At 41.0% G+C, this 14,368-nt stretch overlaps 1 protein-coding gene across 2 annotated transcripts in view; it reads right to left on the bottom strand.

The window, feature by feature from the left end:
- The window catches only part of STARD4 (StAR related lipid transfer domain containing 4), a 15,385-nt gene extending 2,461 nt beyond the window's left edge, over positions 1-12,924 (bottom strand). The window contains exons 1-4 of one of the 2 annotated variants that reach the window (XM_006161105.3): positions 12,718-12,924; positions 7,135-7,247; positions 5,838-5,887; positions 1,869-1,995 (exon numbers count right to left, since the gene is read on the bottom strand). In XM_006161105.3, the coding sequence (XP_006161167.1) occupies positions 1,869-1,995; positions 5,838-5,887; positions 7,135-7,239 (282 nt within the window). In that variant the 5' untranslated portion in view covers positions 7,240-7,247; positions 12,718-12,924. Of the gene's footprint in view, positions 1-1,868; positions 1,996-5,837; positions 5,888-7,134; positions 7,248-12,717 lie in introns of those variants that run through there. The other variant, XM_027765403.1, reaches the window with a different exon arrangement.
- Positions 12,925-14,368: the final 1,444 nt, after the last annotated feature.

Below are 14,368 nucleotides of genomic sequence, written 5' to 3'. Positions count from 1 at the left end.
GCGGTGAGACGGGGGTTACTACTACAGGAATTACACACACAGATTCACAAAGCAAAAACTCATCTCTAGTGAAAAAGCTTTTAAAATGCTTAATAACTGTTATAATAATTCTTACAGTGATTCAGGCAGTTCTAAATATCTATTCTAAATTTCACTGCTTCTGTATAGACATAAGGAAAATGTACAATTAAGAAATACAGTGATATCGATTACTCAGTATCCAAATCTCAAATTAAATTAAGTCCGTTTTTAATCTATGTAATATTCCACCTGGAATTAGGAGGTATAGACTGTTTTAGAAAAAACAAAATCCATAAATACTTTGAAAACAATATAAAATGTTCCACAACAGGCTGATCCTGTACTGCAGTGCTTAAACGCTGTGTAGTGAGCAGGATCCCACATGGCTGGCCGCAGTTCATATCCTGCCCCTGCCAGGTTAAAAACATGCTGGGAGGGTGTGCCCATGTACCCAGGATCCTGGAGAAAGAGGCATGGAGGAAAGGGGACTGCAGCATGACCAGGCCCCGCTAGGGGGAAGAGATTTTTTTTCTCTCTCACTTCACCATCTGGCATTAAAAATAAATAAATAAAAACCAAAAAATATGTATTTTTTTCTTTTTTTAGAGAGGTTTTCGCTATAGGGCGCATGCAGTCGCCAGAAAGACAGAGACAGACAGAGAAATAGAAAGTGAGAAGTCACCCCCCATGGGGGATAGCCACGCCGCAATCCCTTCTCCTCCATTCTCCTCTCTGGATCTTGGGCACGCACACACGCGCGCCCGGCATGAGTTTTAAGCCACCGGGTCCAGGACTTGAACTGCAGTCGACTACATGGGAATCCAGCGACACAGCCATTACGCTAACTGCTGGTCCCCCCAAAAATAAATTTATAAGGAGTAAGCTATTTGGGGCGCACAATTCTCTAACGCTAAGGTGGCATTTTAATCTTTGATTTGGGCTTAGTATTAATGGAAAAATCTACACACATTTACCCAGAAATCTAAAAATACCTGATAGTGGAACGATCGGAATTTTAGATTTTAGAATCTCAACTGAAGTTTTACAATTAAAGACACTGACTCAGGCCAGCCTGTGGCATGGTGATTAAAGAAGCTGGATCCCCAGTTAGCATAATGGCTATTTCGCTGGACTCCCATGTGGTCGACCGCGGTTTGCATCCCAGACCCAGTGGCTTAAAACTCACGCTGGGCGCATGTGCATGCGTGCCCAAGATCCCAAGAGGAGAATGGAGGAGAAGGGATTGTGGCATGGCCATCCCCCTGGGGGGTGATTTCTTGCTTTCTGTCTCTCTGTCTGTCTGGCGAGCACACACGCCCTATAGCAAAAACCTCTCCAAAAAATAATAATAATAAAAAAATTTAAAAAATAAAGAAAGAAGCTGGATCCCACAGGGCTGACTGCAGTTTGAATGCCAGATCTGAAGGCCTGAAACACATGCTGAGGATGTGTCCACGTATACCCAACATCCCAGAGGGACTGAGATGGAACTATTCCATATGGGGGAGCCTATCCACGTTTCCCCTCTCTCTTCCCTACAATGTACATGTGCCCTCTTGCAAATTAAAAACAAAAACAAAAAACATGATGAAGACCTACTTAAGAGGTAGCTTCTGTAGACAACACTCAGTTCTAACACTCATTACTTATTTAGGAAACGGAAATGTTTAGGGGGCAGTACAGAACTCCCTATGGTCTCTGACAAGACTGCTATTGTTGACTCGATGAGCACACCGGACGTAAGTGGTGTAGACACTCGTTCTCACATGCTCCTGCTTGCTCATCTCTCTGCCTGCCCCCCCACCCCCCAACAAAAAGAGTTTAAAATAATGTTTCTAAACAGATACCTCTTCGAAGTGCTCCAAAACATCCAGTGAAGTCATTAAGCTGTCCCAATACAAGCGACAGGGTCCTGGGCGTATATGGTCTATTATACTAAAGACAATGTCATCTATAACACCTTGAGCTTTATAGCTGGAGAAAAAAAAAACTGAAGTCAAATGCTATTAGAATGAAAAATCCAGCATGCCCCCACAGACAAAGAGCTAACTTTGAAAGTAGGAATAAGGGATCAGCTGTTAGCGTAATGGCTATGACCCTGGACTCCCACGTAGTCGACCACGGTTCAAGTCACAGACCTGGTGGCTTAAACTCACGCCAGGCGCGTGTGCGTGCCCAAGATCCTGAGAGGATAATGGAGGAGAAGGGATTGCGGCGTGGCCATCCACCCTGGGGTGGTGATTTCTCGCTATTTCTCTGTCTGTCTCTGTCTTTCTGGTGAGCGCATGCACCCTTTAGCAAAAACCTCTCCAAAAAAAAGAAAAAAAAAAAGAATAAAAACTAAGAAAGTTTTTATTTATTTATATTTTTAAGGGTATAAATCCCAGCAACTTTTCTAATAAATTAAAGTTCTACTGATTATTTCATCAGTATCTGTCTCAAATTTAATATTAGAATTGAAGACTATATTATTTGTCATGATGAACACAGAAAGATCCTTCATGTATAGGGTTGCCAAAAACAGTCTACAGAACAGTGTAATGCTTTTATTTATTTTGTATATTATTCTTTCCTCAGTAATTCTCCAATATATGCATATTTTTACCATGACTTTAAAAAACTTCATTTAGGAACAGAAAAATAGGTCAATGGAACAAAATAAAGACCCAATTACTGAGTGTCTTGAAACTGAAACATTTCAAAGGTGGCATTCTAATAATATTGGCAGGGAAAGGACTGTGCCATGAATGGTGCTTGGACTCAGTGGTTATCCTTATTTAAGGAGCTCTACTTTATACTATTAAACACAATGCCAGATGGATTAGACACCTCTCAGTAAAACGTAAAGCTTTAAAACTTTGAGAAAAATGGGGCTGGCAGGTGGTGTAGTGGTTAAGGTGCTGGACTCCTACATGGCTGACCATGGTTCAAGTTCTGAACATGGTGGCTTGTTTTTTCACTTTCTCTCTCTCTCTCTCTCTGTTTTTCTCTGGTCAAATTAAAAAATAATAATGATGAATAAAATAATTCTAAAACAAACAAAAACTTTGGGAAAATATACAAGGGATCCTCTTTGTGACTTCAGGATTTAGGAAGGATTTCCTGAATACATAAAACATACAGAATCACAAACAATACATACAAATGGGTTAATAATGTGCATGGCACATATGAAAAAATAATTTTTTTAAAACTAGACACAAACTAAGTGAACATATGTGCACTATATATAAAAGACAAAGAATTATTGCAGAGAATATGTCAATAAATCCTACAAACCAATGAAAAGACTAGCCAAAGAAAAGATTTTGAGTACTAGACCCTGTGGCTTGAAAAATACAGTGGGTGCGTTTGCATGCATGACCAAAATCCTGAGAGGAGAATGGAGATGTGGTGCACTCAACCTATCACAAAAACAAACAAACAAACAAATCAATAGACCCAAAATGTCAATACATATAAAAAGGATGCTCAATTTCACCAGTACTCAAGTTAACAACATACCGTCTTACTCACACTCACTTGGCAATGAAAACGTATTTACTAAGTCTTGAATAGAGGGAGTGAGAACAATGAACTGCTACGTTAGTGGGCAACCTGGCAGTGTCTGGTAAAGCTAGATGATGTAGATCCTAAGACCCAAGAAAATCCCTTCTGGGACTAACAGAAGGCGTAGTGGTTATGTTGTTGGACTCCCAAGAAGCCTACCACAGAGTTCGAGTCCAGACCCAGCTGCTTAAAACTCTCGCCAGGTGCATCTCTATGTGTGTGCCTGAAATTCCAAGAGAAGAATGAAGGAGAAGGGATTGTGGTGTGGCCATTCCCCGTGGGGTGATTTCTCTCTTTCTGACTCTGTCTCCCCAGCAAGCACATGAGCCCTATAGCAAATATATCTCTCAAAATAAAAGCAAAAGAAAGAAAATCATACATGTGTCCATAAGATATGAACTAAGAGGTTTATTACAACTTTGTACCTTATAGAGAACAGACAACAACCTAAAAATCTATAAGCAGGTATATATGCAAACATAGATAAACACATCATAGTCTATTCATATAAAAGTAAAAGAACAGATCTACTAAACTGAGAATTCCCAGTTTAGAATTCAAACACCCTTCGGACACGTGTTATCATCCCCATGCTTTATACTCCAGGTAAACAGACAAAACTTCCACTCCCCTAAACCAACTCCTTAAAACATTTCTGTGTTTACAAAGAAGATGCAGTTCCCTCTGCCTGAATATGAATCAGGCAGAAGGTACTTACTCCTTAAGAAACATCCATTCTAGGGCCAGCAGGTGGTGTGGTGGTTAAGGTGCTGGACTCCCACATGGCTGGCCACAGTTCAAGCCCCAGACCCAGCAGCTTGAAACTCTTACCAGGTGCATGTGGGTACATGCCCCAAACCCCAGGAGACTGGAGGAGAATGGACTGTGGCGTGGCCATCTCCACTGGGGGGTGATTTCATACTTCCTCTCTCCCTTACTGTCTGTCTTTCCAGCAAGTGACATGTCCTATGGCAAAAACCTTAAAAAAAAGAAAAAAAGAAACACCTACTCTTCCTTTCAGTCGCAACTCAAATATCTCCTCTATGAAGTATTTTCCAATCTCCAAGCACAGTGCTTCCTTGGCACTTCTGACACATTTTTAATCTCCCTTGGGAATTACTGATCTAAAGGATTAATTTCCACATTTGTTTACAATACTTAATCATCTCCAGTTCCCTTGACTTTTTCATAAATAATGTACAGCTCATCTTTCTGGAAAAGTTACACTTCATCACTTTCTGTGTATATAAAGTGGGACTAGCGATTTCATTTTTAAAAATGGCTGAATCCTAAGTATGTGAATATCCTACTCTGATTACATAAGTTAACTCTTTCCTGGCTTTAAATTACAACTTTTTGTTTGTTTGTTTTCCTGGTTAGAGGCCTAATTCACATTAAATGATAAGCAAATATCAAAAAAAAGAGAAATAAAAATTTATACTACCATTCAAATAATCTTTGAAAATGTATTTTTAAGTCTATAATATCTTACCACACAAAGATGTTTTGTACTTTAATCATTCTCCTACCACTGATTATTCTATGATTTTTAATACTGTAAATAATGCTGTGATGGGAGAAAAAAAACTTAAATCGCTATTATTTTTCTGATGATTTCTTCAAGACAATTCTCAGAATAGTGTGCTACATATAGCACTGAGGAAATGTCAAAGTTTAGGTAATACGCACCACTTAACAAATGCAGATACCATCAGCCATTTGATACTATTTGATTTACCACCAATCAAATCAGTCCACAAAAGACAGGAACTTTTTTTAGAGAGGTTTTTGTTGTTGTTGTTGTTGTAGGGCACGTGCACTCACCAGACAGACAGACAGACAGAAAGTAAGAAATCACCCCCCAGCCCCCACCCCACCCCCCTGCAGAAAGGACGGCCATGCCACAATCCGTTCTCCTCCATTCTCTTCTAGGGATTTTGGGCTCACGTGCCTGGTGTGAGCTTTAAGCTACCGAGTCAGGGACTGAAACCACAGTGGGAGTTTAGCAATGTAACCATTTCGCCATCTGCCACTCCCAGAATATGAAAATTTTTAAGGCTCTGAATTCGTAAAGTCAATTTGCTTCTCAGAAAGTTTAAAAGTTTAAAAGCAAGAGCCAAATTTTATGATTTAGTGACAATGTATTGGGTCATTGGAAAAGTCATGACATATTTTTCTATGCAAACATGACTTTTCCAATGAGCCAATATGTATATGAAGTGTAGCAATGCCTTAGGAGCTACATAAAACTGTAAGAATTTACTTACAGATACCCATTAAATTCTTCTGAAGGTTTTCTCCAAACTGTTACATCTTTCTAGAAAAATAAAAACATTTTGTGATAATTACATCAATGGAATCTTGAGTTCAAAGCGGACAGTTTTATAAATCTAGACAGAACATGTGTCTCTATCAGCAGTATATAAGTCACTTACGCCATGAACTGATCTGTGTTTGAGTTTCTTCTGTATATTAGTTTTTCACATGGTACTTACATTACTGACCTTCAGAAAAGATTTTCAGTAGCTTAATGAGACCAAAACAATCAAGACTCAGAGATGGCACTACCTTTAGAGGTAATTATTTTTTGCCTTACTCCAATTTTATCTATTTATCATACTGATGCACTCACACTGTGACATTACAGACGATAAATATTTCATTCTGAAATTGCTTATCCCTTTTTAAAATTAAACAACTCACATTTACTATGACCATGCTATCTTGAATTAGTTCCTACATTTCTTACAATAACTTTCCAAAAAATTTTGCCTATCAGAATAGCTCGAACATTTAACTCAAAGTGTCTTGGGTTTTAGGGTTGGCTCTTTCGCCACTCACCTATCTAACAGTCTGGGCAAGTCATGCTAGTAAAGTAGAACATTTAGCTCACTCTCACCGTCTCATTACTGGGTTATTGGTAAATCCTGACAATCTAATAATATACCTAAAATGATTCCAAATTATCAATTACTATGCTTCCTTAGATGGATAATGTCATTTGAATTAAAAGGCTGTCCTTTAGGCTCTCGTTGCCATGAGCCCATTCCTATGTCTAACATCCCGAGAGCTGCTGGGAACAGGGCAGGACTGCTGCTGACACGCTCTTCTTTCCATGTGCTCTTCCCACCAACTCTGTCAGCACAAACACCTACCTTGCACATCCAAAATATGGTCGCTCGTTCACATTCTTCAGTATCATTTTTTTTTTTTTGAGAGATTTTCACTGTAGGGCGCGTGCGCTCGCCAGACAGACAGAGAGAGACATAGAGAAAGAAAGCGAGAAATCACCCCCCAGGGGGGATGGTCACGCCGCAATCCCTTCTCCTCCATTCTCCTCTCGGGATCTTGGGCACGCACGCACACGCGCCCGGCGTGAGTTTTAAGCCACCGGGTCCGGGACACGAACCGCGGTCGACTACGTGGGAGTCCAGCGACATAGCCATTACGCTAACTGCTGGTTCCCTCTTCAGTATCATTTTGAAACTCACCAACTAATTCAAAAGATAGGCCACCAAGTGGACAAAAGCTACGCGCCAGATATAAGTGACTGAAAGAACTTACCATTTTCTTAGCAACTCGCCACTTATCATCTTCAATGCTGTGGTACTGGATGAGAGTGTTTTTAAGTTTAGTCGCAAAAGCAGCGACATCAGGCAGGCCTTCCATTTTCCTTCCTGTTATAGAGACCAAGATCAGCATTAGGAGCACTATGACCTGATACAGCAGGGCAGAGGGACCCAGATATGGCCTCAGGACAGAATCGTCTAGGAAAGCTATAAAAGGTACCTATACTTGGACCCTACACAAATCAACCAGCAGAAATCTCTGACAGCAGGACCTGGGCGTAGATTCTTCTTTTTTATCCTAAGAGCTCCCAAGGCGAATCATCCATAGTCAGGGATGAGAATCACCCATCTATCTGACAGTTATAAAACTCATTCATGAAAATAAATGAATAAATACATAAATAAATGGAGAAGTGAAAGGAAAGAGAGGGTTATATCTGTTATTATTTATATGGTGTGAACTCTCAGCTATTTACCTCCAATGCCCGTCTTTCCTGTGAGCTACAAAGTCCTGGATCCAGAAGCCTTCTTAGAGCTTCAAGCCTAAGAGACATCTCTTACCTTCTCTAACTTCCCCAATTTACCCAGTCTTCATTTTAAAATTTACTACTAAAGCAGTAATTGAGCCCAGATTCACAAGTCAAATCCTAGGAATCACCCTTAATAGAGAAAGATTGCTATTCACGGCACTACCCCGTTGCCCATGGTATTCTAGTCCCGTTAGTTTTCTTTTTGTCCTTCAAACAGGTCAAGTTTACCACTGATTTGGGGTCATTATACTTGCTATCTCTCTGCTTGGACTGCTAGGTCCCAAATCTTAGCATGACTAATGACAATTTGTCATGCCAATTTCAGTTTAAGCTTCCTGCCCTTAATACAGACTTCTGCAAGTTACATGCATATCTTTCTTTTATTTTCTTCGCAGTACTTCTCTAATGTGAAGACAGCTGGTTTATTTACTTGTATATTAGTTTACTCTTTGACTACCTCTTCCTGAACCAACAAAGTAGGACACTTGTCTGTCTTATTCATCACTATATTCCTACCTGGCACGTTAGGACTTCAATAACGCTGTTGACATGTTTTGGCTTAAAAAGAATTATTTAGTCATACTCTGTTTTCTTTTGATGTCAAGGCACTACTTTTAAAATATAGTTCCTACTTCTCCAGATTCTATTTCTACTCCTTTTAGTCTTCAGTTAAAAGCTAAAGGAGGAAAATGTTTTGGGGAAAAGTTGCCCAGAACAGATCCATCAAATTACTTAAAAGGGTTATCAAGAAAAATTTTCAATAATATTTCAAGTCTCAAATGCCTATGGAAATAAGGCTGCAATTATACAAGCATATATCAGAATCACCTTTCTTACATTTTAAAATAGTTGTTACTATTTTTAGATGCTGGTTCTACTGCCCAATAGTCTGATTCAGTGAGTATATTCTTGGGTAATCTCAGAAATTTTAGTCTTTTAAATTAAAGAAAAAAAGAAAAGCCCCATGATCATTCTGTTGTCGTTGATCTAAAAGCTCAAGGTGGCAGAAATAAATCAAAGTTGTCACCAATATTTATAAAGCACAAAGTAGGGTCAGTCTGGTAGCGCAGAGGTCAAGAACTGTGCATAGGAAGTCAGATCCCCAAGATCACAGGTGTTTTCATGCCTGGACTTATTAAAAAAGCAAGCCAGGCACATGTGTGTGTTCATGTATGTTCCAGATCCTAATGGGATGGAGAATGGAGGGAAGGGGATGGCTGTGTGGTCACGTTCCAGTGTCTGTGAGCACACTTATAAACGGCACATAGTAGAGCCCACAAACCATTAAAATGGATAAATACTAAAGTTATGCAACCGTATGGTAAAGTATACATTTAAAAATCATAAGTAAAGAAATTTAGAATCTGCCTGGATCCCACCGGGCCAACTGCACAGTTCAAGTGCAAGACTCGGAGGCTTGAAAAAACATACCTGTATGCATGCATGCCCTAAATCCCAAAAGAAGGTCATTCCCTACTGGGGTGCTTTGTCACTCTTCCTCTCTGTCTCTCTGGGCGAGCACAAGACCTTATGGCAAATTAAAAGAAGAAAATAAATTTAGGATCTTTGTAAGTGATGAAAAATGTGCAGTTAAGTATAAATCCTATCTGTAAATAGAAAGCAGATGAGCTCACTCAAAAAGTCTATCAGTCAGGAATATATCCCATTTCCTCTGGAGAGGCTGCCTAGGGGACCAGCAGGTGGCGTGGTGGTTAAGGCACTGGACACTCCCACATGGCTGACCAGGGTTCCAGTCCCAGACCTGGTGGCTTTCTCTCTCTCTCTTTCAGTGTGTCTCTCTCTGGTCAAACCCACAAACCATTAAAATGGATAAATACTAAAGTTATGCAACCGTATGGTAAAGTATACATTTAAAAATCATAAGTAAAGAAATTTAGAATCTGCCTGGATCCCACCGGGCCAACTGCACAGTTCAAGTGCAAGACTCGGAGGCTTGAAAAAACATACCTGTATGCATGCATGCCCTAAATCCCAAAAGAAGGTCATTCCCTACTGGGGTGCTTTGTCACTCTTCCTCTCTGTCTCTCTGGGCGAGCACAAGACCTTATGGCAAATTAAAAGAAGAAAATAAATTTAGGATCTTTGTAAGTGATGAAAAATGTGCAGTTAAGTATAAATCCTATCTGTAAATAGAAAGCAGATGAGCTCACTCAAAAAGTCTATCAGTCAGGAATATATCCCATTTCCTCTGGAGAGGCTGCCTAGGGGACCAGCAGGTGGCGTGGTGGTTAAGGCACTGGACACTCCCACATGGCTGACCAGGGTTCCAGTCCCAGACCTGGTGGCTTTCTCTCTCTCTCTTTCAGTGTGTCTCTCTCTGGTCAAATTAAAATAAAATGAATGGATAAATAAAATAACTCTTTAAAAAAGAAAAGAGGCTGCCTGGTAGCCAATACAATGACCTCATCTAAAAGAATACCATAAACAAGCACAAATTCGTGGAAAGAGCTTATAGAAGAAATTTTTATCAATTATTTAGAATCAGTATGATTAAGTAATATTCTCTAAACCCAGATGTCACTGGCCAGGTTCCTGTGGTTGGCAGATAAGAGTATTTGCTTAAAACTCTTTGAGAGAAATCAAAGATGAAACAGAGAGCTATTAACATAGCCAAATATTTTGTGCAAGTCCAACACAGGAAAAAGTAAGCAATAAAAGCTACCTAGAAAGATAGGAATCTGAAACTGCAAACTTGGCTTCTATGTCGATGATAGTATCAGTATTAAAGTACTGATAAAAATGAAAAGAAGTACTTATTTTGACCAATGGGACTGGGGAGAAATGTTCACATATTGAAATGCTCACATTGTAAGCTAAACAATGTGATTGAATGTATATACAAACATAAATAAATAATTTAAAAAATGAAAAAAAGTACTGATATACTATAATCAGTACTATAAAGTTCAAGCTCCTTCATATGGCCTTTTTATGTGGGCTCCACAGAGAGTTGACGGACAATGCAATGGAAAAACTATGCAATGGATTTCCATTTTCTTCACCAGAAAAAAAAAAAATTCATCTTGTTCATTTTTCCATGAAATTTTTGAAGTCCCCAGTACAACCTGGATGAGTTTTATTGCCTACTCTTCTCTCCTGAACTGCCCTAAAAGCTGGGTCAGCTCCTTCTCCATCGCTCTGTTTTCTCAGAGTAATGCTGTCATGTAGTGATTCATTGTTATTTCTCCCCATTTCACTATAAAAATCCTCTGGGGCAGGACATGTGACTTGTACAATGTTATACTCCTCTGTCTAACATGGAGTAGGAACCCAGTGAAGAAAAAAGGAAAAAACATAGACAATAGGCTTCTATTCTTACTGTGGGAGACCTCAAGATAATGAAGGTGTGCTCATTTACACCAATCACCCTTGAGCTTTCAAATATTCAATAAAACTCCATTACCAGAAACACAACAATTTTTCAAAGAGGTCTACTATTAAATATTATCCAAGCATCAGTATATACTAGGTTCTAGAACTATAGACATGGATGGACACCAGTTTTTGTTCTCAAAGTTGACTTATTCCACACTTTAAATAAACATTAAATAAACAATAACAAAACCCAGAACATTCAGAACTCCTCTTAATAGTCTCTTTAAGGTTGGTAGAACAGAAGACAGGAAATGTAAAGAGCAAAGTACAAAATCATCAAAGTTGTTTTTCTACTCCAATGAATCATTTAAGCAAGCACTTAATTCTTGCATGGATTTATTTTCATTAAGATTACAAAAAGGAATAATGGTTACAATCTAAAGTCCTCTGTGTCTGAACAGGTACGACTGAACATCCCTCAGATATAGGGCGGAATCAAGGGGGGGAGACGGCACCCGGTTATCAAGGTCTTGGCTCTCCCCTAAGCTAACAGGGCACTTGTATTTTCTGCAGGAAAGCCCACCATGTGCCCTTTTGCAATCTCCAGCTGGGAAGAATGTCAGGAAAGCATCTTAAGTACCATCGGAACTTGCTCTTACAAATTCTGCCTTTTACTCCCTTTCTTGGTTTTGTATCAGGAAATTCTCCAGCTCTTACACAAACGCGTGGCAGAGAACAGGCACCACTTAACGTTATCAGTACTGAAGAGTTCCATAGAAAATTTCACTCCTGCCAGTTTTACGGCGAAGTGGCAAGTAATGCCCACCTCCATATTTATTTCCTTATTTTAAACTAATCTTTATAGACAGGCTTCATATGACCATGTCTTTGAAGTGATCACCAGTCCTGACTGCGGCTGCCGTCATGGTGGGCAAATCTCACAGGTCAGAACGCTTCTTGAGACCATCTATCGGCACCATAATTTGACCAGTCCGATTCCAGTTATTCTCAAATACATGCCAAAGTGAAACAAGTTTCATCTTGAATATGGAACATAATAAAGCATTTACCTTCTAATAAATAACTGCCGCAAACTGTGCTCGGGTAGGGCAAGTCAGAATCACCTGTTGGAGAAGCTCACCTATCAAAGCTGTGGAACTTTCCATGACCTCATCACTGCAGCTTAGTTCATGTGAAAGCTTCGATTTAACTTGCCATAGACTTTCTCACCATACCAAACAATCTTATACATTAAGTTACATGTCCTATCTAATCGAAAAACCTCAGTATACTCTCGATTTCCATTCTTGAGCTGGTCATTGTCAAGGTCCAGAGGAAGACTCAGGAGACATCCTCTCAAGAAACATGGAAGTTTGGGGCCAGCAGGTGGCGTCGTGGTTAAGGGCATTGGACTCCCACATGGCCACAGGATTCAAGTCCCAAACCTGGCCTCTTGCTTCCTCACTTTCTCTCTCTCCTCTGTCCCTCTCTGGTCAAAATTATAAATAATGTTAATAAAATAATTCTTTAAAAAAAAAGAAAAAAGGGAAGTTTACTGAGAGAAAGAGTGCCTGGAGGGTCTGAAGCCAGAAGTGTCTCAGCCCACCCAGCAGAAAGGAGGGGGCTCCTTTTAGCGTAACCGAGCTATTCTGGGGAACTGCATGTGCACTGATATGCAGGGCAGTTAGCACAGTGGTCACATTATGACCCACCTCTAGGGAGGCAGACCTCCCAGGCCTCACTTTGGGTCTTTGCCTGCTCCTTCCTGGGTCAGTGTGACCTTGCTGTAGCAGCACCTGGAGTGGGGGCTCTTACCAAGCCCAGTTGTGGAGAAGTTCAGCCGTGGTTCCTTGTCGGGCCTGGAGATACCAAACGGAGCTCAGGAGAATTTTACTGTGTGGGACCTTACGGTAGCTTGGCTTTTCTAACGCAGGGACAGTAGCTCTCATTCTGAGACCGGCCTTTGCAGGCAGGCGCTCACCATTTAAAGGGATGAAACACGGAAGCATACTTCTGCAAATGAGCCTGTTTCAAATGCTCACCTTGGCTTATCAGCTCTATAATAATATCGAGACTTAAATTTTCAAGAGTTAAGGCAACATTTAAATTCTAAGGCTGGCACAGTTTTAATTTTGAATCCAAGTTAGTATTTAAACCCCTTACTGCTCTAATCCTTTATGAAAAATGACAAAAGCTAGGGTCAGCGGGGAGCTCAGTAGTTAAAGGGGCCGGATTGCACATGGCTGACCATGGCTACCCCGGGGAAGTTGGAAAAACACTCGTTAAAGGGGCCGGATTGCACATGGCTGACCAACTACCCCGAGGAAGTTGGAAAAACACTGTGAGGGTGAGAGGTGAATATGCAGCAACACCTGACCGGGAGGAGGGATGGAGGGAAAAGGATTATGGTTTGGCCACCGCCCACTGGAAGTGCTCTCTCCCTGGCAAGTGCACATGCCCTCTGGCAATAAAAATAAAACAGGTAATAGTAATAGCTAACTTGACCAGGATACTTCAGAAAGTCTGTGGAAAAGTAGAATGACAGCATAAGTTTATAGCACTGCCAAAATTTTTTAAGCATGATCTTCTCATAATAGGCGTTTTCCACGACCCCGCCTGTACATTGATCATGTCCTACGCGGTGGTCCTGCCCGCAGCTTTGCATTGCACTATTTCACTGGATCCTCAAAAACAACTTCAAGAGGGACCAGCAGTTAGCGTAATGGCTACGTCGCTGGACTCCCCCGTAGTCGACCTTGATTCAAGTCCCGGACCCGGTGGCTTAAACTCATGCTGGGCGCGTGTGCGTGCGTGCCCAAGATCCAGAAAGGAGAATGGAGGAGAAGGGATTGCGGCGTGGCCATTCCCCGTAGGGGGTGATTTCTCGCTTACTATCTCTCTGTCTCTGTCTGACTGGCGAGCGCACGTGCCCTACAGAAAAACAAAACAAAACAAAAAAATTAACAAAAAACAAAAAACACTCTCCAAAAAAAGAAAAAAAAAAGTCAAGAGTTGAGCCTGACACCATCTCTATTTTACAGAAAAAGAAAGCAACAGGGAGGTTAAGTCACTTGTCCAAGATGACAGCTGATCAACGGTAGGGCCAGAAGTCTACCCGGGCACCTGAGTGGCCGCAGGGTCGCGAGGCATCCGGGCGGGGAGAGCCACACCTGACCGCGCATTCGCCTCCTCCCGACCCGGCATCTGCGGTACCCTTTCTCCAGTGTAAACCGGGTTATTTATTACAAGAGGACGACGTCTGTCATTGCCTGGGGCAGAGCTGAGTGCGCTGCGCGGGTGGACCCTGCGTGGCCGGTGCAGACGAGACCCGGGGGCGCCGGGAACTGAAACCACACAAGATCG

This window comes from Tupaia chinensis, unplaced genomic scaffold (assembly GCF_000334495.1).
Source record: "Tupaia chinensis unplaced genomic scaffold, TupChi_1.0 Scaffold138235_1, whole genome shotgun sequence".
In the NCBI taxonomy this organism is placed as follows: Eukaryota; Metazoa; Chordata; class Mammalia; order Scandentia; family Tupaiidae; genus Tupaia; species Tupaia belangeri.
The sequence above is the reverse complement of the archived record's forward strand: the minus strand, read 5'-3'. Positions and strand labels throughout refer to the sequence as shown.